Source organism: Grammomys surdaster, unplaced genomic scaffold, assembly GCF_004785775.1.
Source record: "Grammomys surdaster isolate TR1022 unplaced genomic scaffold, NIH_TR_1.0 125767, whole genome shotgun sequence".
NCBI classification, from domain to species: Eukaryota; Metazoa; Chordata; class Mammalia; order Rodentia; family Muridae; genus Grammomys; species Grammomys surdaster.
In genome coordinates this window covers 2,229,312-2,252,534 of record NW_021620598.1, presented here as the reverse complement: position 1 = coordinate 2,252,534, position 23,223 = coordinate 2,229,312, and the positions used below count along the sequence as shown (strand labels likewise).

The window sequence follows — 23,223 nt, the reverse complement described above, 5'->3', positions numbered from 1 at the left end:
CTTTGATCTCCAGAAATCTCTAGATAGCTCAGCTCTCTCTAGAAAAAATTCTAAAGAACTAACTGCTATACCTTTCTGCTAGCTCATCTCATGCAGACCAATAGCCCAGTTTTTAATTGATAAAGCAATTCAGCTATTTATTCCAGGTTCCCTTTTGATTATTTTATGAATCAGCATCCCCAGCCACTTAATTCTTAGAAGACAGCAAGCACACATTTTCTTTTAACATTGTAAAAGAACTCAGGTATCTGCCTGCCTCTGTTAAGCATAGAGGATAAACAAGTACATTGTAGCTGTCTTCAGACAGACCAGAAGAGGACAACTGATCCTATTATAGATAATTGTGAGCCATCATGTAGTTATTGAGAATTGAACTCAAAACCTCTGGAAGAGCAGTTGGTGCTCTTAACCACTGAGCCATCTCTCCAGCCCTGAAACTATATATTTTCAAATTCATGGTTTTAGAGTTCCTTTCCACAGTCCTAAATGTTGTCCTTAAGGTCCCACTGTTTACCATTTTGCTGAGACATTAGCCACACCTCCCAGGCTCATGCTGTCTTGGGTTATCATGGATTCATTAATGTTAACAGAGAGGGCATTCCTAGAAGGAATGTGAAAATATGTACATTATTATACAAACAAGCCTTATGCCCATGGCAGCCATTGACACTCATGGAGGCCCATGTCCACTGACTAGCCCTGTTGCAGGAGCAGAAACCATGTTATTCTGTCCCCACCAAAGCCATGCTGGACCCAGCAATGTTTCAACTTATGTGCATAGGTGTTTTGCATAAATGTGTGTATGTATGCCATGTACCTGTAGGGGCCAGAAGAGCACAAATGGATCCTTTGTAACTTGAGTTGCAAACTGTAGTTAGCTATCATGGGAGCTGGGAATTGAACCTCAGTCCACTGGAAGAACAGCCAGTGTTCTTAACTGCTGAGCTATCTCTTCAGGCCTATTCTTTTTTAAAACTAAAACTCATAAATTTTTAATTGGTTAAGCTCATTTCATGTTTACATAGCTAACATTTTAATGAATTTAACAAATTCATTATATTATTTAATATACAATTATATTAATCTATGCTAGTTCTTTAACTAAATGTACTTAATGAAAAATAACCACATTTTTCCAAAAAAATTAAGAGAGCACCACCATTTGTTTTGATAATCTTTAATATCTGGCTTAATAGAAACTAGTTGGATTCTCACAGAGATTCCTAATTTTTTTTTTACATGGTGATACATTGCAACTTAAGCTTTCTCCAAACCATTTCCTCATTAAGTACTTGTTCAGAGAACCATTTAAATTAGTATCTCCTTTTAAAAATCATATTAATAATTTTATTTTGTAACATAGGCTTCTATATTAAACTATCTTGTTTATTTTTGTTTGCTTTTTTAGTAGTCTCTGAGTCCTCTGCCCTCTATTAGAAAAACTGGAATATAACCTTTTAAGAACAGGGATGGTTTATCTCATTTCATTCTCTACCATATTCTTAACACATAAGGCATAATCTAACATGTAGTACTCAGTTAATATTTGAGAAAATAAATGAAAGGTGGATGTATTCTTCACTAGTAATATTGCCCACTTTCATATTATGAATGTGTTTATATGTTTTATATTTGTAAAGGGGTGAGCAGTAAGTCACAGTATTATTGTATCATATTATTATTATATCATAGTATTCACAGCATACTGAAATAGCCTATAGAATGGCAGAGCTTAAAACATTTTTATAAGGACAATTAGAATAATCCAGTTTCCTGATTTTTTTTTACAACATCCTTAATGGGCCGACCTCTGTTTATAAGTAACTTGTGAAGCTTTGTTGACTAGGACCTCACAGTATGAGGTGGTGACTCACTCCTTTTTCTTGGTAACACAAATGTTAAAAAAATTCTCCCTTTTCATGTGTAATTTAAAATTCTAATAGTTCTATTAGTTTTATCAGTATAAAAAATATTTTTAGAGCAAGAATTCTACTTGGAATCATTTATTGTAAAGTAGCTATCGACTTATCTACTTAATCTCCTTTAAGGTATGGTAAAGAAGGGGATTCCAGCAATGTAAAGGGACTTGTCAAACTTTCTGAGGACCCATGCTAGCATGTTACTTTCACAGCCGGATGTTTACGTGCGTGAATGCAGACTTATCTTTTGGTTGCTGTTTTATTTTTGAAATATAGCCAGAAACTTCCAAATAATTGTACTTTTGTTCAGGGATACTGTCTTTTGGTTGGATGTGGTGGTATATACCTAAAATTCTAGTACTTGGTAGATAGACAGGAAAATCAGGAGTTCAAGGCCATCCTCATCTGCATAGCAGGTCTGAGACCAGCTGGGCCTCATAAGACCATGTCCCTTTCTCAAATAGTGAGAGTGAGAAAGCAGCAAAGAGATTATTCTTTCTATGACATTTCACTAGCGATAGTGTGCTAATACAGTAGTTGAGTTCATGAACAGAAACTTAAATGTGTGTTCTTTACGTTCCCCTGTCCACGTATAGGCAGAACGTTACCAAAGTCTCCTTGAAGAATTGAGAATCAACAAGATACAACTGATGCTTTTCCAACTGTATTATAATGAGGAAAAAATCAGTGTTTTAAACACTGAATTAGAGCATATGGACAGGAATTTAAATGTTGTAAAAGACACTCTTTCTCACCATGAGAACATAATTAAAGCTAAGAAAAAGGATTATGGAATGTTAACTAGACAACTACAGCAAACAGCAAAAGAACTAAAGTAAGTTTTTAAAATAGATGTTAGCAGTTAAAAATTTTTATGGCATTTATTTAATCTGTGTGCATGTGTGTTCATGTGTTGTGTGTGTACACTTATGCACCAGCTCATGCTTACTGAAGCATGCATGTGGAGGCCAGAGGATAACCTGCAAAAGTCAGTTCTCTCCTCTTACCATGTAGGTTCCAGAATTGAAATCAGGTTAATTTTGTCAGCAAATATCTTTACTCAACTGAGTCATTTCTCTGGTCCCACAGTTGTGTTTCATGTAAATGGGGAAAATATAATTGACATTTAGAAGTTGCTATGTTTGAGGAGACAGTACTGGGGACTGAACTTAGAGCTTTACACTTGGTAGGCAAGTGATTTACCACTGAGCTATATTCTCAGCTTAGAAATTAAATTTTTAAAAATTTGTATTTTTTGTTCTTCTGTTTTGTTTTAGACATAGTCTCACTGTCTCCTCAAACATAGCAACTTCTAAATGTCAATTATATTTTCCCCATTTACATGAAACACAACTGTGGGACCAGAGAAATGACTCAGTTGAGTAAAGATATTTGCTGACAAAATTAACCTGATTTCAATTCTGGCTGCCCTCAAACTCACAGGGGTCTGCTTGCCTCTGACTCCTGAGTGCTGGGATTAAAGGCGTGCGCCACCACCGCCCGGCCTATTTCTCCTACTCTTAACATATTACATTAATATAGTCTGTAGTTGCAAGAAGAAGGGAGAGTTGAATAGCAGAAGCAGAGGGGTATTTTTTTAAGTGGTTAAGCTATGAATCTGTCAAAATTAAACTATAGCACCAAGAGTGAACCTTAATGTAAACAAAAAATTTAAAAACTGATGTAAGAGAGTTAGGGATACCAAATGGATTGCAAAAAGTGACAAAACACTAACTATATTACAAATGTATCAACTTTATTAGTGGAGTGGGAAAAGGAAGTGGTGGCTTAAGTAATTTTTAGATTTTAAATTATGTTTGTATATGTATATGTGTATGTATATGTATATGTGTATACATATATTAAGTGCAAGTGCCTCCAGAAGTATAAGATCTCCTAGAATTAGAATTACAGATAGTTATGAGCCACCCAACATGGCTGGGGGAATTTAATTCTGGTTGAGAGCAGTACTGTCAACTCCTAAGCCACCTTGCTAGATCACTAGCCTAAGTAATTTTAAAATCTATAGATTTTAAAAGAAGATATATTACATAGAAGCACTGTATTATTAAGTGTAAAGTTGTTTCTCAAGGGGAAATGTGCTGTTTTTTGAGACAGGGTTTCTCTGTGTAGCCCTGGCTATCCTAGATCTTACTCTGTAGACCAGGCTTGCCTTGAACTCAGAGATCCACCTGCCTCAGCCTCCTGAGTGCTATGATTAAAGGTATATATGATTACCAACAGCAGTAAACAAAACAGAATCTCAATAGTACTACCTTCTTTGGCAACTACAGATACGTCTAACAATCTCACAAGCTAATTTTTAGAATTTCACTTTGAATATTATTTGATCTAAGTTACTTTCCTTTTGGCCAGGGTTGGTGATTCATATTCATGCCTTTAGTCCTGGCACATGGGAGGCAGAGACAGATCTCTGCATTCAAAGCCAGCTTTGTGTACATAGCTAGTTCCAGTTTAACGAGGACTACCTAATGAGACCTTGACTCCAAAAAATATAAATAAAATAATAAACTGCTACTTGCTTATATGCTAAAAATAAAAAAATATTTCTTCTTTTTAGATCTATTGAAGCAGTTTTAAATCAGAAGAGACCTCAGTACATTAAAGCTAAAGAAAACACTTCTCACCATCTAAAAAAATTGGATTTGTCTAAGAAATTGATAACAGACAATGAAAAACAATGTTCTAAGCAGGAGGATGGCATACAAGCCTTAGTGGCAGAACTGGTTGATTTAGACAGAGCATGGAGAAGTTTTGAAAAGCAGATGGAAGAGGAAATCTTACATAAAGGGCGAGACATTGAATTGGAAAATAGTCAGGTGAAAAAAATGAAAAGACTGGAAACATTTTTTATTGTTTAGTTTCTTTTTTAATTAGAAAAAATTAAGAGATAACCCTATGATAATTTAAGATTAGCCCCAGGATGTAAATTGTAGGCATTAGTTTTTTAAATCTATTCACAGAATCAAAATTTAATCTTGATACTAAGGTATTTTTCCATCATATAGTTAGATGATGTTATAACATTTATAAATTAATTAAATCCTGGTACTACCTGTAATTATATAGTAATAAAAGTTAGGTAATTGTTACTATTTTAAAGACAAAACAATTCTCTCTTAGATATATAAATGTAAAGATCAGCTATATGTGGCTTTGAAGAGACTTAATTGACAAGGGAAACTAAGATGATTTTAACTGTTCAATAATGTGTTAATAGTCAGTATAATACAGTATACAAGATTAAAATTATTAATCAGTAAAACATACAGCTAACCAAAAATATGTAAGTCAGTTTTCAAATATCCTTTCAATGAAAGTATCATTATTCATCTCTCTCATTGAGCTATGCTAATCTTGTATCACAATATACATATGCCAAAATAATTATGACTAGAAAAGTAAAGTACCATTCTTCTCCAGATTACTTTTTTCCTAGATTTTTTATCAAGACCTTGTTATAGAGTTTGTCTTGATTACTGTGTTATACTATCTGAAGAGTTTTTAATAAGGAAAATTTCATATTAACTTCACATATTTTACCTGGAGAAGATGGCTAATTATGATCTAATTTGTATAAAGATTTGATGAGAACAGGATGTCATATAATTTCATTAAGGTGACTAATATGTCAATACTGTTTATATAGCTTGATCGTTACAAAGAGCTTAAGGAGCAAGTCAGACGGAAGGTGGGTATAATGACTCAACAACTGGAAAAACTGCAATGGGAACAGAAGGCAGAAAAAGAAAGACTGGCATTTGAAAAGAGGAGGCATGGAGACACTCAGGTACCATGGAGTCTATAGTCATAGTTTAGAATTAACTGCAGTGAGATGTTGCTCCCTGTTATATTACCTTTCAATATAGAAGTGGATTTATATCAAACACAAGAAATTTTAAAAATTCTGAGGGGCTAGGAACATATAGCTTAGTGGTAGAACACTCATGTCCTGGGTTTGATTTCCCAAGCACAACAAAATAATTAATTCTGGTTTCTCTGTTGTTCTTAGAATTTTTATTTATGTTCCTTTATAGTTAGAGTAGGGCATGGATATATGTGTTCAGGAAATGTTTTCTGTGCATCTATATGGTGATGAACATGGTTTGAGCATGCACTTTAATTTAGTAGTGGGAGGAAGAGGAAGAGGAGGAGGAGGAGGAGAGTGGGGACATCAAATACATTTATCTCTCTGTATCTGTGGGTCTTAAAGCTGTGGATTCAACTGAGGATCAGTAATACTCAGGGTATAAATGTTTACTGAACATTGTTTTAGTATGTCTTGTCACTCCCTAAGCAATACAATATAATATCTATCTATATCGCATTTACACTTTACTAGGTATTGTAAGTCTTCCAGAGAGGATTTTTAGTCTATAGGAAGATATGTGTCAATTATCTGTGAATACTCTGTCATTTTATATAAGGATTTGAATATATGTAAATTAGCCAAACAATCATGGGTTCTGGAATTATTCCTCAAATACATTGCCCAAGAGGAGCTAGTCAGTCTATGTTGGGAACAAGTGTTAAGATAGTATTATATTTTTCCTCAGGGTAAGACTTGGCTTCCAGCCTATCTTGCTCTTTACTTACTGTGTATACTCTCAGTAAACAATTTATTAGATTGGGGTGGAGAGCTCTACATTTTGCATTTGTATGTACAGTCAGGAAAAGTATAGATAGGAGAGAAAGATCCCTGAATCTAATGTCTTTCCCAACCTTCAACTGTTTCTCCCAACCATTCCTCGCTTAGTTCCCCTCAGTCTGCTTAAACAGTTCCTTCTCCCAGTTTTCCCAATACTATGAGCTCCAAACTATAACAACTGTTTTGGCCTGTCTGCTCAGCTCAGCTTCTCCTGACTCAGCTGTCTCTGAACAATATCTTCTCTACCAACTGCCTTCTCTTCTCACTCTGCTAGCCCAACTCACTTCCAACTCTCAGCCTCAACTGCCTTTTTTATATCCTATCCTGTTTCCAGAATCCAAGAGGCAACCAACACTAAAGGTCATACCATCAAGTAGTTCTGACAGCAAAGAATTCTTAAAGGGCCAGTTGACTAGCAACTGAGGATCCTTTAAAGAGCCAGGTGCACAAGATAAATCACACTACAAAGCCAAGCTCACAGTGAAGGACAAACTTAATAGTCACTCCCTTTTAATGTTTTATGACTCCTTTTCTAAAGACTATGGATTGGGTATAAGATTACAGCTACTGCACACTCAACAATAATAGTTCGTCATACATTATGAAGTTTCTCTGAGCCACCCTGATATATAGCATGCTAAGTGCTGCTGTAAGTCCAATTTGTGGTGACTGTTTGTAAGCTTTGGGTTTTCTCTTACCTGCATTTACTGACTTGGTGATCTATAGTCACTCATATTTAAACACTGCTCTAAAAATTTGAACATCTAGCTCTCAGACCTTCAAAACTCCAACCATGTGTTTTTCCAGCTGCTACTTCAGGTTCTTCAGGTTAGGTGTTGAACAAACATCTCAGTCAATCTTGGACCCCAAACTGAACTTCTGATCTCACTCCAATTATGACAGTTTAATTTTATTACTTGTTCAGGTCAAAAATTTGGAGCTAGTTTTTTGTTGTTGTTGTTGTTTTGTTTTTTTGGTTTTTCGAGACAGGGTTTCTCTTTATAGCCCAGGCTGTCCTGGAACTCACTCTGTAGACCAGGCTGGCCTCGAACTCAGAAATCGGCCCCCCTCTGCCTCCCAAGTGCTGGGATTAAAGGCGTGCGCCACCACTGCCCGGCTGGAGCTAGTTTTTGATACTCTTTTAGAAAACTGTTTGCTTTACCTTGAAAATACAGCAAGAGTCTGACTATGGTTTTCCATTTCTACTGCTGTCACTTTTGTCCATGTTACCATACTTTTGGTTTTGGATCAGTTCAGTAGTCTACCAGCTCCCTTTGCTGCCACTCTTTATCCTACACAGTAGTTGCAGCACAGCAGCCAGTAATGCATTCAGTAAGTCAAATCATGAAATTGGCTCTTTGATTTCTCCAGAGGGTTCCCAAGTTACAAAGTTCTTAAAAACCTACATGGGCCTACCTGAGTTGTTGCTCAGTTTTTCTTCCTCTTTTCCTTTCTTTGATCTGTTGTATTGGCCTCCTGTAACATTGCAAACATGTTTCTTCATGAGAATTTCCATCTGCAAAAGCAGTTAAGTTCTTGTAATCAGTGAGCTATTTCTCAGCCCCTGAATGGATTTTGTTGTTGTTGTTGTTGTTGTTGTTTTTGAGACAGTGTCTCACTATGAATCCATGGCTGGCCTGGAACTCACCATGTAGACCAAGCTGGCTTTGAACTCACAGAAGTCTCTCTTCCTTACCCCCTGAGTAGTGGAAATAAATGGGTGTACTGCCATGCCCAGCTCTAAATGGACTTAAGTGAGATAGTAGAATTTCAGTGTTGGGCTTCTTAATTTCAATATGTGCATTCCATTAGAAAAGAAGCTGTCTTGCCTTATTTTGGAGGGAGACATATACATGTGTGTGTGCAGGTGAGTTCATGTGCCTGTTTGTATTGGTCCAGAGCTCAGAAGAACATAGCAAGTATCTTGCTCCATTACTCTCCTAATATCCTTGAGACAAGTTTTCTTACTGAACCTGGAACTAGGGTAGCAGCCTGCAAGCCCTAGCAGTTGTTCTGTCTCAGTCTCCATAGCACTGGAGTTACAGGTGTCCACAGCCACTCCTGACTTTATGTGGGGATTTGATGTAAGGTTGTCATATTTGTGTAATTGTCTGAGTCATCTCAGCTCATCTTGGTCATTTTTGTAACTCTGGCACCTAGTACAATAGATGTTTGCTTCATGGATTATCATTGATTAGATGAAAGGTTAAAGGTTAGAAATCTGAAACCATCCATCCAGTTTCTCTTCCCTGGGAAATTAAAGCTCCCCTTTCAGTTTTATCCCTGGCTTAACTAAATGGGAAACTCAAAAAATAAACAATTCATAAATACCTTACATTGTGGTATTATTTTGTTTATTATTAGTTATTGTAAATGTGATTGGTACACTTGCATAGAAGAAAACATGGTATATCTAGGATTCAGTGCTGTGTTTTTAGGCATCTTAGAACCTGTCTTTCTCAGGTGACAGTTTCTGCTGCTCTATAGTATTTAGATTTCATGGTAAAGGAAAAAATAGAGCAAGACTTGAATGAAGTCCTCTCCTTGTGACTGATAGTTGCCCTGTATTTGTATCATGGTGATTCTTTGCTTTGTTTTTTTTCTTTTTTAAACTTTATTTATTTATTTATTATAAGTACACTGTAGCTGTCTTCAGATACCCCACAAGAGGGCATCAGATCTCATTGCAGATGGTTGTGAGCCATATCATGGTGATTCTTAACTATTATAATCACATATTTTCTTGAGGACAGGAACTATCTCACTTATCATTATACCTCTAGTTCCTACCACGTGGAAGCCAGTGAATGGATATTTATTGAATGAGTTAGTTCAAAAGATAGATATGAACTATGTAGGTACTTGAAAATGTTTTTGAGCTGGAGAGAGAGAGAGAGTGTTTGTCGATCTTTCAGGATTTAGTTCCTAGCACATACATGGTGGCTCACAGTAACTCATAACTCCTTTCCCAGAGGATCTGACATCTAATTCTGTGGGTACCAGACAGAAATGTGGTGTATATACATACACGCAGGCAAAACACTCATAAACATAAAATAAGTAAACCTCGATGAGATATTAAAAAATATACTCAAAGTTTGAATTTACCAGTAAAATCACTGGAGACCGAATATTACAGCAAAATACAGTCAGATTTGATCCTCAATTTATTAGCTATAAAAGCTTTATATTAACTGGCCTTTTCAAAATTATTTTTTTCTTTTATATTTTCTCTTAATTTTAAAATTACATTTATTTATATATTTGTGTGTGTGCTCATGGCTGCCCAAGCACACTGTGACGTACTTGTAGAAGTCAGAAAACAACTTGAGAGCATTGGCTCTTTCCTTCTCTTCTGTTCAGTGGTTGAAAAGAGTTAACAGCAAGCACCTGCTAAGCCATCACACAAACCCTAAATATTTTCATATAATCATATTTGATGCATTTTAAACTTTTAATAACTTATAGCATAATAAATTCTATATGTGTAATCTTATTAGTTTAGAATGTTGTAATTAATTTTAGGTTTATTTCCTATTGTAGGGAAATCTAAAACACATAAAAGAGCAAATAGAAGAGCATAAAAAACGAATAGAGAAATTGGAGGAATATACAAAGACGTGCATGTAAGTAGGAAAACAATCCTTGTAGCTTTTTTATATCTAAATTAGCCAGTGTATTCTCTAAGTAGTGAATGAATGTTACTAGTGTGTGATATTCTTATTCCTTTGTCTTAAAAATTATACTTACCACATAATAAATATATATAAAATTTGAAAACAGAAATAAATGTTTAAAATTTGAAAATATAAATATGTAGCAGTGGTAAATCTAAAATCTCCTTTTGACATTGACATTTCATAAGTAAATAATGAATTGAGGGGCTGGAGAGGTGGCTCAGTAGTTAAGAACACTGGTTGCTCTTGCAGAGGACTGGGTTTGATTCAAAGCACCCACATGGTGGTTGGACTCACAACTATCTGTAGTTCCAAATCCAGGGGATCCAGTGCCTTCTTCTGGTTTCCATAGACACTAACTACATAAATGTTCACAGATATACATACAGGCTAACATTCATACACATAAAATAAAAATAAACCTAAGTACTTTTTAAAAATGGTAACGAATTGTGTCTTGAAAGCTAATTCATAATATTCAATCTGTCACTAAGGAATTTTAGTTGACTTTGCATTGAGAATGTGATGGTTGAGCATATGATGATTGCTCTGGTTTATATTGATCTACTTTTACTCTCATAGTAACCAGAAATAGATATTTTCAAATGAACAGGAATGACCAAAAAGCTCTTTTGCCTGTTTAGTTTTAGGTATGGGTTTTTTTAATTTCTTTTTTAATTGATAGAACACTACTCCATTTTCATACATTGATAGACAAGACTGTTTTATGTTTTAACACTGATTTTTTGGTTGTTACTCTTTTTGTTACTTTTGTAGGGATTGCTTAGAAGATAAGAAACAGCAAGAAGAAGCCCTGATAAAAGAAATTGACAATACAAAATCAAGAATGTCTGAAGTTAATGAAGAATTGAGTCTTATTAGAAATGAATTGCAGAATGCTGGAATTGATAACCATGAGGGAAAACGTCAGCGGAAAAGAGCAGAAGTTCTGGAACGCCTTAAAAGACTTTACCCAGATTCTGTGGTAATTGGAATGAATTTTAAAGGCTATGCTCTCTCATTCCTTGAAATAATGTTCTTTTTTTTTTTTTTTTTTTTTTGGTTTTTCGAGACAGGGTTTCCCTGTATAGCCCTGGCTATCCTGGAACTCACTCTGTAGACCAGGCTGGCCTCGAACTCAGAAATCCACCTGCCTCTGCCTCCCAAGTGCTGGGATTAAAGGCGTGCGCCACCACCGCCCGGCCAAAATAATGTTCTTATTGAGATTGGAAACATAACTGTTGTAAGGAAGCAGATTAATTTTAGAAATGTTGTGTTTTGTATTTGACAATTTATATTTAAAATATAATAGTAAATAGAGCAAGAGATAAATAATTTCAAATTGTAAGTAAGTATTGAAAAGCAATGCTTACATGAACACAATACCTAACCAGTATACATTATGACTGGTGTCCCCAGAGGAAATATGGTGTGAAGTAGTCTCGGTCCTCTCAACAAGAAACTGGGGCGGGGGGGCTGAAACTAGAGCTTCATGTATGTGAAGTAAACATTCTACCAACTGAGTTATGTATCCCCAAGTCTTTGTTCTTATTCAATCTTTACTTTGAATCATGGATAGTAATAGAGGAATAGGGCTATGTTGCCCAGTCTTGCCTCTTCAATTCATAACAAAATGATACAACCCTATTGTTAAAAATCCCAGTAGTTCAGCAATCATACCTAATGGCAGAAAATGACTATTATGCAGATTTCTTTTTAAACAGAGAAAAGGCTGAAGAGATAGCTCAATAATTTAAGTATAGTTTTGGTTATTCTGAACTCTGTAGAAGCCAAGCTGGTTAATTAACTAAATTCTGAAAATTCTTACCCATTATTCCTTAATTTGGCAAGAAGCATCACTTATATACTTGTCTCCTTTCAAAAGTGGAGGGAATTGATTTTAGAAACTGGAAAATTGGGAGAAGGAGGACCTCTAATGCTCTCTCAGTGTAGAGAAGACTCAATTCCTCATTAAGGGAGAGGACATTTTGAATCCCTCCCACCAAATAAGGTGTGTTTTTCTACACAGGACAGGATCACATTGAAACAGGATGTTAATTTAAAACTCCACAGAGGGAGAGAATGAGATGTTCAAACAGTGTGTTTTTACAAAGTGTCAGCAGAGCCCTTGTATTTCCCACCCTCCAGGGAGAGTGAGTAGAATATGGATTCAGTCACCTATTGCTCAAAGAAGGCACTTGACTCACTCTATGAGAAAGCAGTCAAGAAGTTGTCCATTGTCAAAAATCAAAGGTGTACATTAAAGTATAAGAATTCAGATGAATTTGAATGTGACTATTAAATTGGACATATAAATTGTATGCATTTATCTGCCATGCTTTGTTACAGTAGAAAACAATGAATTATATGTTTCTCATTAATGTATTTGTTTTCTTCTTTTGCTCTGCAACCTACTAAGTTTGGAAGACTGCTTGATCTGTGTCATCCTATTCATAAGAAATACCAGCTGGCTGTGACTAAGGTTTTTGGCCGGTACATGGTTGCCATTGTTGTAGCCTCAGAAAAGGTAGCAAAAGATTGTATTCAATTTCTGAAGGAGGAAAGATCTGAACCTGAGACATTCCTTGCTCTAGATTACCTTGATGTAAGAATTTTAATATTTAGTATTTATTAATTACCAAATGTAATTCCTTTATTTCTCCAACTGGCAGCTATGGGATGGGGGTAGGGTGGGTACAAGTGGTATAATTTGGATGCCAGTTAGCCTGACATTCAAGTGGCTGGTGTTTCTGAACTTCAGATGAATAATATCAAGAAAGTACTTCTATATTCTGTGATTCATGGTATTTCTTCCTAATCTAGTCCTGCTACAATTCTTAATGTCTTCAGTTTCAATCCTGGAGAAGAACTCACTATGTAGACCAGTCTAGCTTCAAACTCTTGAGACTTACCTGCCTCTGCCTCCTGAGTGCCGGGATTAAAGGCACATACCACTATACCTGGTAAAAAATCATTTTTATTTGTTACTCATTTGAATTTTTTCAAGGCAAACTCATATTTTACAAAAATGTGATACAGGAGAGTCTGAAATGATGGCTTAACAGTTAAAAATCTGGCTGCTCTTACAAAAGATCTGCGTTAGATTCCCAGTGCACCTCCATAGCAGCTAACAGTCATCTGTAACTCCATTCCTACGGTATCTGACACCCTCTTCTGGTCTCTGTGGGCACTTCATGCATGTGGTACACAGACATACATTCAGACAAAAATAAATTTTAATTAATTAAAATCTTATACAGGAAAAAATAATAAAAACAACAAAAATCTTATACAGGGTCATCAGATGACTAGGTAGATAAAGGTGCTTGTTACCAAGCATGACAACTTGAGTTCAAGATTTAGTCCCTTTACTCACATGGTAGAGGGAGGGGAGCCAATTCCCACAGGTTGTCCTCTATACTTCCAGAGACATGCTAGAGGACTTCTACACACAGAGAGACTCTCCTTCTCTCTGTCTGTCTCTGTCTGTCTGTCTGTCTGTCTGTCTGTCTCTCTCTCTCTCTCTCTCTCTCTCTCTCTGCCTCTCTCTCTCTTTCTTCTAAATAAATAAATAAATGTAAAAAATAAACTTATACAGAAATATAAAAGGAATATTTCCTTTTAGTACACAGTTCTCTTATATTTTTCGTTGTGAGCCTAGCCTTTAACGGCTGAGCCATCTCTCCAGCCCTAGTACACAGTTCTCAAATACTACTTTAGAGGTTTTCTATACACTCAGGCTATATAAACATATGTATGTATATATCTACTGTTCCCATGTGCATACATATATACCTTTTAGTATATATAGGATTTTTGTTTAACAGAAATGAGATTATATTTGCTAGTTCCCAGTAATACATGGCAGATATATTTATGATTTGTAGACAGAAATCTGAAAGTACATCTATAATCTGAAGGCTGTCCGTATTATTTCATACTAGAGGGTTTTTGTTTCATTACATTTTTAGGTCTACTGTAGTACTGTGCTGCTTTTGGGTACATACATACGTGTCTACTGCATTCCACTGTGTTTTATGATGTAAAGAACACAAAGCATTTCTTATTTATTGTTTTGTTCCAACTAGCTAGTGACAATTGAATCTGGAAGTTCTTTCTTGTGGCTTTTGATAAATATTCCATATTTTTGAAAAATATTACATGACATAATGTGTTTTTACTGAAAGTGCATTTCATAGAAGAGCATTTTGTTAAGCCGTGGCTATACTGTGGAAAGAAGAATATAATAAGCATTTGGTTTTTATTTTAGTCTAGTTAATATACCAATTTTCCCTTTAACCCTTCAGATCAAGCCAATCAATGAACGACTAAGGGAAATTAAGGGCTGTAAGATGATGGTTGATGTTATAAAGACCCAGTTTCCTCAGCTGAAGAAGGTGATTCAGTTTGTTTGTGGAAATGGCCTTGTTTGTGAGACTGTGGAAGAAGCAAGACATATTGCATTTGGTGGACCTGAAAGACGGAAGGTAAGAGACTTGATCACTCTTCCAATTAAGTTGAAGTGTGGTGTTCATTCATTCGTTCAGTCTCTACCTCCCCCCTTTTACTTGTATGTTCTTTTTAATATGGAAAACCAGGATAGGAAAGCCTAAGATGCTTTCATTTGCTGTTTTTTGTTTTGAGACAGTGTCTCATGTAGCCCAGACTGGCCTTGAGCTTGTTATATAGCTGAGGATAACTGTGATACCTATGATCTTCCTGCCTCTGCCTCCCAAGTACTGAGATCAGAGACATGCATTATCATACCCATTTGTGTATGTACTAAAGAGTGAACTCAGGGCTTTGTGCATTTTGGCAAGGACTCTACCAACTAAGCTACATCCTCAGCTCTTCAGTTGAGTTTTATAAAATTAACTTTTATAATATTCTCTATATCACAAGTTGTATTTTAGAAATTTGATTTATTTCAGTATTCTAAGACATTGAGTTTTTCCCTTTGTGTGGAATAAATGTCCTTATTGATCCCTGTATTTTCCCTGGATTGTTTTACATTTAAATAGCAGGAAGGATTTTTTGTTGCTTACTTTACATTTTTTTGTTCTTAGATAACTTAATGGGAATACTTTTTACATTGAAGCTTAACACAGTTACATTTAAAATAGCACAGTTGAAATGTTACTGAGTACTAATCTTTCAAGGGAGTGATTTTTCTTTTAAAAATAAATATTTTAGGGGCAGAGGAGATGGCTTAATGGCTAAGAATGCTTCCTCTACAAGCAGCCCAAGATCTCTCTGGTTAATCTAAATAACAAGCTTCTAGTTTAGTGAGAAACTGTCTCAGAATAGTAAGACAGGGGGCAATAGACATAGAGACCCCGTATCCTGCTCTGGCCTCTACACATATGCACATGTACATATATATCCCCATACATGCATGCACACACACATACACACACATATTTTTTATTACATGGACAATTTATATTTAGTTGAGCAATGCTAAACTATTGCTCAAGTAATTATGTATTTTTATTTTATAAAGTATACCAATGCTTAAGTGCCTAAGCCATAAAATAAGACTGGTGATGCTATATCATAAGTAGTTATGTGATTAGGTAAGTTCCTAAACTCTTAATTTTTTCTTATCTAAAACTGAGGAGATAATACTAACTCTCATAAAATTATGAAGCTTATATTAAGTGACATCAAGCATAATGTTGCCAGGATACCTAGGAAATAACCTTCAGCAAGTGTAAGCCACTTCATGAACAAGTAACAGTTATCTAGAATGTCTGCTATCAAAAATCAATACAAGGCCGGGCGGTGGTGGCGCACGCCTTTAATCCCAGCACTTGGGAGGCAGAGGCAGGTGGAATTCTGAGTTCGAGGCCAGCATGGTCTACAGAGTAAGTTCCAGGACAGCCAGGGCTGCACAGAGAAACTCTGTCTTGAAAAACCAAAAAAAAAAAAAAAATCAATACAAGAAAAGCTTTTCTTCTAAGAATTTCCATTCTTAAATTTGGCATTTTTCTAAAATGATTAATGCTGTATATTTTGTAAAATAGGTTTTTATTTTATGTGTATGGGTGTTTTGCCTCTGCATGTATGTCTGTGCATATGTGTGCCTGTTACCCATGGAGGCTGGAGGTGGTTATCAGCTTTCTTGGAACTGGAGTTATATTATAAGCTTCCATGTGGATCCTGGGAATCTAACTTAGGTCTTCTGGAGCAGTCAGTGCTCTTAACCACCAGGCCATCTCTCCAGCCCCTTAAAATAGATTTTTAAAGATTGTGTACTTTAAAAAGCTGTTTGAATATAAGGTGATTTGTCCCTTAATTTAATTCAAAGTTACAATTTATTTCTTGTTCACAATAACATGCTTTATCTCATATTGTAACATATTCTTAGTATTTTAGAATTTTAATCTGGTTTATTTGTGTGGAAACAGTATTTCAGAAATGTAAAAAATAAGTCCTCTATTTTAGGTTTAGTAAAATGGTTTGGATAGATGCCACATTTTCACAGAAATTCTTTCTTCTTCAATTTGTACTTTTGATCGCCTATAGACGTCCATATTTTAAAACTACATTTCAAGTGACATTACAAAATAATCTGGTTTATTTAAATATACAGGACATATAATTTATACAGTACCTACAAACAATATAATGTAAAATTAGCAATTCTACTAGGCATGGTGACACACACCTGTAATCTCAAGACTTGGGAAGTAGAGGCAGCAGAGTCAGGAGTTCAAGGTCATCCTTGGCTACCCAGTGTGTTTCAGGCCAGTTTGAATTACATAAGATTCTGTCTCAAAAACAAAACAAAAAGCATAGCTTCTCACAGGGCTGGAGAGATGGCTCAGCAATTTAGAGCACTTGTCGCCTTCCAGAAGACCTGGGTTCAATTCTCATCATGCTCATAGTCAGTCACAACCATCTGCAATGCCTATATTCATAATTATAGAGGATCTGATACTACCTTTTAGCTTCCACAAGCACCAGAAATGTACATGGCATATATACACTCAAAACTTTCATACACAAATGTTTAAATCTTTAAAATCTAAGGAAAAAAGATATCATCAAAAGAACAATATATAAGGCTGAGAGGGTAGAGTGCTTGCCTAGTATGCTTGATTGAGGCTTTAAGTTTTTTCTTTACACCCACTCTGGCAAATGTACACTAATGTGTGGTATGATGCCTAAAGGCATTTGTACCTGCAGATATTTCTCAGGAAAATATCTAAGAATTTATACATAAGTTTTTATCTCTTAAGAAAGCAGCTGGGAGGCTAGGGCCAGGAACATTTCTCATTCTAATTTCGTAGAAATGTTGAAAATTGATTAATTTATTCCATTAAAGCACTCACTTTTTAGGAGCACTGTAAACTCTGTGTAATTTTGACTCTACATTTCATTCTGTATTTATTTTGGAGAATACAGTTGTTTGGGGATATCCTAAAGTTATTAAGTCATTTTCATAATATGCTATTGATAATGTATGTCAGAATCTTCAAAACAAAGGATTATATAATGCAAATTATTTAATATTAAATATGGTTTTTGCTTCTCAAGTTTTATGTATGTTTGGAGCTAATATACAGCTTATTTTAAACCTCTATGGTGGCTTTTAATTTGTTGCCTATTCTTAGTAAAATGGGTTTTATATTTGTGGTTTGTGTCCCTTTAAAAATCAGTATTTTGTTAGTAAAGTTCAGGAAGTGTTTTTCATATCTACAAAATCTCAGCTAGAAAAAGTATCTTAAAATACATTTCTCTAAAGTAAAATCTTTTTATGACGCAGGCAGTAGCACTTGATGGAACACTGTTTTTGAAATCTGGAGTGATCTCTGGAGGGTCAAGTGACTTAAAGCATAAAGCTCTGTGCTGGGATGAGAAAGAGTTACACAATCTAAGAGACAAAAGAAGCCAACTTGTCCAAGAGCTAAAGGTAAATCCTCATTATAAAATATTATGGAAAATAATTATGCAAAAACTAAGTATTTTTTCTTATTAAAATAAGTCTGAGAATTGCTTTTATTTTTCTTTTTTGGTTTTTTGAGACAAGTGCTGATTCTGGCTATCCTGGAACTCACTGTGTAGACAAATCTGGCCTCACTTGCCTCTGCCTCCCAAATGCTGGGATTATAGGCATGTACTACCACTTCCAGCTTCCTATATACATTTTTGTATTAGGTATTGTTACCTATTTTAAGTTATTTGTATAACAACTAAATTAGTACTTACTCCTCTATGTGGTACAGAATTTCTTCACATTAAAAAAAAAAGGTTTATTTTAGCCAATTGTGGTGGCACACACCTTTAATCTCAGCACTCTGGAGGCAAAAACAGAGCAGGTAGATCTCTGTGAATTCTAGGCCAACTTGATCTACATAGTGAGCTCTAGGACAGGCAGAGATACATATTGAGACTCTCAAAAAAAAAGATTTTTATTTTATTTGTGTGTGTGCACATATACGTGCAAGCATGTGTTTGATACTTGTACATGTATACATATAATGGACACCCAAAGAAGCTAGAAGAGAACATTGGATTCTCTTCCAGTAACTGGAGTTACAGAAGGTTGTAAGCCACCATGTTGGTGCTGGGAATGGAACCCAGGACCTCTGCAATGGCAACCAGTGCTCTTAACCTCTAAGAGGTTTCTCTAGCTCCAAGGGTATAATTTCTAAATAAAATGTCAATATAGAATCTTCATCAATATAATAGAATATGTATGACTATATTAAATTTGTTCTAAATAAATACACGTATTTTTTGATATTACACTTTGGTGATTGGTTTTATATCAACTGACATAAGCTGGAGTTGGTTTTGGAAGAGGAAAACTCAATTGAGAAAATATTCTTACCATATTGGTGTATGGTATGTTTTTCTTTTTTTTTTTTTTTTTTTTTTGGTTTTTCGAGACAGGGTTTCTCTGTGTAGCCCTGGCTGTCCTGGAACTCACTCGGTAGACCAGGCTGGCCTCGAACTCAGAGATCCGCCTGCCTCTGCCTCCCAAGTGCTGGGATTAAAGGCGTGCGCCACCACTGCCCGGCTGGTATGTTTTTCTTAATTGGTGATTGATGTGAGAAAGCCCAGTTCATTGTGAGCAGTGCCACCCCTAAGCTGAGGTTATTGAGTACTATACAAAAGCAGGTTCAGCAAGCTATGAGGAGAAAGACAGTAAACTGCACTCTTGTATGGCTTCTGCATCAGTTCCTGCTTTCAGATTCCTGCCCTCCTTGAGTTCCTGCCCTGACCCCTCAATGATGGACCTACAAGTGTAAAATGAAATAAACCTTTCACTCCTCAAGTTGCTTTTTGTCATGGTGGGGTTTTTGTTGTTTGTTTTATTCTGTTTTGTTTTGTTTGACACACTCTCTCTGTGTAGGCCCGGCTATCCTGGAACTCAGAGATCCGTCTGTCTCTGCCTCCTGTGTGTTAGGATTAAAGAAAAACATGCACCACCACCACCTGGTTATCATGGTGTTTTATCACAGCAGTAGAAACCCTAATTAGGACATACTTGATAATGTAACCCAGGATGTAATTGGAAAAGTTTTATGCTTCTGTATAGAAAGGCATTTTATAAAATTTACAGCTAGGTCTAATTGAAATACCAAGTAAAAGAGTAATTGGTTTAGAGCTGAAGAGATGGGTGATGGCTATTCGTGGTCATCAACTTGACTACACGTGGTATTAATTAAAACCCAAAAATGGAGGGCGCACTGGTGAGGGAGTTTTGTTTAATTTGAAGAGAGAAGATCTACTTCTAACCCAGATATTTGATGTGGGAAGACTTTTCTCTAATCTGAACCACATCTTCTTCTGGAAGCTGATATAAGGGCATGGGAGAAGGAAGCTTCAATCTCTTCCAGACTTTCCTAGCTTACTCTTACCTTGCTAGCAAATCTATTCTTTCATAGATTAGCATTGAGCCTACTCGTTTGGGATTCTATATACTGAAGACCAGCTGAGACATCTAGCCTCATGGATTGTAGAACTACTAGATTCTTGGAACTTCCATTCATAAGCAGCCATTGTTGGATTAGCTAGACCACCACAGCCCGTTGGTAGGTAGATAGGTAGATAGTCATTCTATAAATTTTCTTGCTTTAGAGAACCCTGACTAATACAGATTTTGGTATCAGAACTGGCTCTAGAGCACCAGAACTATAAGAATGAAAAATAAATATCTGGACTAAGCTTTCTAGTTTGTTAGCACCTATACTTACTGAAGCCTCTGGGTGCTTGGAGAGTATTGAAAGCCCATAGTGTGAACTATTTTACTAACTTAAGGAGACAAATCCATTTGACTACCCTGATAAACCAATGTTGAGTTGCCACAACTTTGGTGACTTTGTATACAAAACTTTTGACAGTTTGTGGAAAAATAAGAAAAATTATGATGGTGATCTGTTGCTCCTAATATCTCTGGATAAATTGACAAACATTTATGAACTCTGAGAAAAAATTAACAAACTTCTAGCATCTCAGAATATGGCGAAAGACAGCAGTGAACGTAGTGATAAAATTGACTGGGTCCAGACGTGTATTAACAGTCTACAGGTCTCTAAATGTTTCCTGAAAGAGAATCTCTCCAGCAGCTGCAGAGTTCAAGTTGCAGAAAATCAAGCCACAGTTTCATTATAAGTTTGGCTGGATACAGCAAAAATTCAAATCCCAGCCTCAAAGGGTGTTAGCAGTTAAAGAAAGAGGATTACTTGTTAAAGAATAGGATCCTGAAAAAAAAAAAAAAAGAATAGGATCCTGTAACTTGGAATGGGCTGTATATGAGGACCCACTCTATTGAAGCTGAGAACTTTGATCCACCTTCTTGAGAAGATACACGGCCACCCTTTGAAATGTTGCTTTTTCTATCTTTGACAATACTGATGTCCTTTGAAGCCCATCAATAGTTGCCTCTAGACCTGTAACCAGACTTAAGACAAAACAGGGTTCTAGAGAGGAGGTAGAAAGTATAGTCCGTTGAACAAATGCACTACACTAACAAAGAGCTTAATGAGTTTTCAAATTCATTCAAGCAGAAGTCTGGGAAATATGTGGAATGGATTTTAGGAATATGGGATAATGGTCAAAGGAGCACAAAAACTGGATCAGGCTGAGTGTATTGATATGGGTTCACTGGGATTCTAGGGTATAGTGAAGACTAGCTGAGATATCCAGCCTCATGGACTAACAACTACTGAATTCTTGGACCTTCCATTCATGGATAGCCATTATTTGATTAGCTGGAGCACAGCCTTTATATGGAGAGAGATTCATTTGTTAGAGTTATTTGATTGTCTGGAGTCTAATTTCTTGAGTTCTTTGTATATATTGGATATTAGCCCTCTATCACATATAGGATTGGTAAAGATCTTTTCCCAATCTGTTGGTTGCCGTTTTGTCCTTTTGACGGTGTCCTTCACCTTACAGAAGCTTTGCAATTTTATCAGGTCCCATTTGTCAATTCTTAATCTTGGAGCATAAGCCATCAGTGTTCAGAAAAGCACATTTCATGTGATTTCAACTTTTCCAAAACAAATTCTCAAACCAATAGGTCAAAGACATATGTATGTTTATATATTTTAAGGACTCACAATAAAAAATACAGAATGCTTCATTTACTTGTGGTTGCATATAATATGGTAAGCGAAGGCAGAAGGGCATGAAGAAGGCAAGCTCAAAGACAATGTTCTACAAGCATGTCAGATGACCCCAAAGACACTGGCGATATGCACTGAGTAGGATAGTCCTCAGTTTTCACATATCATGCCTGTATTTTCTGTTAGAAAGTTTGTTAGTTTTTTTGAGGAAGTTGTATACAGTCTTACTCTAGATGACAAATGTACTTTACACACCCAGTATTTTTTTTATATTCAAAATTTTATTTTTATGATATATGTGTGTATGAAATACTCGTGATATTTATGTATACATTTTAGTTAGATCCTTTATTATGTGTACATATATCATATGCATATGTATACTTTTGAGTATGTATACATAGCTTTACGATGTATACATATATATCATATGAATGTTTTTGCCTGACTGTTTATTCACCATATAAATGCTGTTTCCATGGAGGCCAGAAGAGGGCATCAGACTCTTTGGGACTGGAGTACCAGCTACCCTCTGAGAATTGAGCACCAGGTTCCTCTGCAGGAGCATCCAGTGCTCTTAGCTACCAAGTGTTCTCTTCAGCACTACTACTCCTTTTTATGGGTATGTGTGTTTTGCCTGCACATATGTCTGTGTACCACTGTCTGCCTGCAGAGGCCAGAAAGGGGGCATTGGATTCCTTGGAACTGGAGTTATAGTTGATTGTGAGATACCATGTGGGTGTTGGGAATTGAACTCACATTATCTGCAAAAGCAGTCAGTGCTCTTAGTCACTGAGACATCTCTACATTCCCCATACCCTGTCTCTTATTAGAAGATATTGAATGGCCGGGCGGTGGTGGCGCACGCCTTTAATCCCAGCACTCGGGAGGCAGAGGCAGGCGGATTTCTGAGTTCGAGGCCAGCCTGGTCTACCGAGTGAGTTCCAGGACAGCCAGGGCTACACAGAGAAACCCTGTCTCGAAAAAACAAAAACAAAAACAAAAACAAAAAAAAAAATGTAAAAAAAGAAGATATTGAATGATTGTATGTAAAATCAGTAAGTCTTTATTATGAAAGCACTGAAGAGTAAAAGTGTTCTTCCACTGTAAAATGTTCTCATATTTCTCTGTTTAGGAGTTAATGAAGACACTCCGCAAGGAAACAGATCTGAAACAAATACAGACTTTAGTACAAGGAACCAATACACGACTCAAATATTCACAAAATGAACTAGAGATGATTAAAAAGAAGCACCTTGTTACATTTTACCGGGTAATGTAAATTTGTCAAAAGTTTGATGGAAATTTATATCAGAACATAGAATTTTAAGAATGATATTTGCATAATATTACATAATTATAGATACTTTATTTTA

The 23,223-nt window shown here is 35.9% G+C and overlaps 1 protein-coding gene across 1 annotated transcript in view; it reads left to right on the top strand.

Annotated features, from left to right (window-relative positions):
• The window catches only part of Smc1b (structural maintenance of chromosomes 1B), a 52,705-nt gene that overhangs the window by 5,243 nt on the left and 24,239 nt on the right, over nucleotides 1-23,223 (top strand). The window contains exons 5-13 of the mRNA XM_028788753.1: nucleotides 2,516-2,754; nucleotides 4,501-4,759; nucleotides 5,590-5,730; nucleotides 10,132-10,214; nucleotides 11,043-11,250; nucleotides 12,685-12,870; nucleotides 14,573-14,752; nucleotides 18,037-18,183; nucleotides 22,983-23,120. Of these exons, the coding sequence (XP_028644586.1) occupies nucleotides 2,516-2,754; nucleotides 4,501-4,759; nucleotides 5,590-5,730; nucleotides 10,132-10,214; nucleotides 11,043-11,250; nucleotides 12,685-12,870; nucleotides 14,573-14,752; nucleotides 18,037-18,183; nucleotides 22,983-23,120 (1,581 nt within the window). The remainder of the gene's footprint in view (nucleotides 1-2,515; nucleotides 2,755-4,500; nucleotides 4,760-5,589; nucleotides 5,731-10,131; nucleotides 10,215-11,042; nucleotides 11,251-12,684; nucleotides 12,871-14,572; nucleotides 14,753-18,036; nucleotides 18,184-22,982; nucleotides 23,121-23,223) is intronic.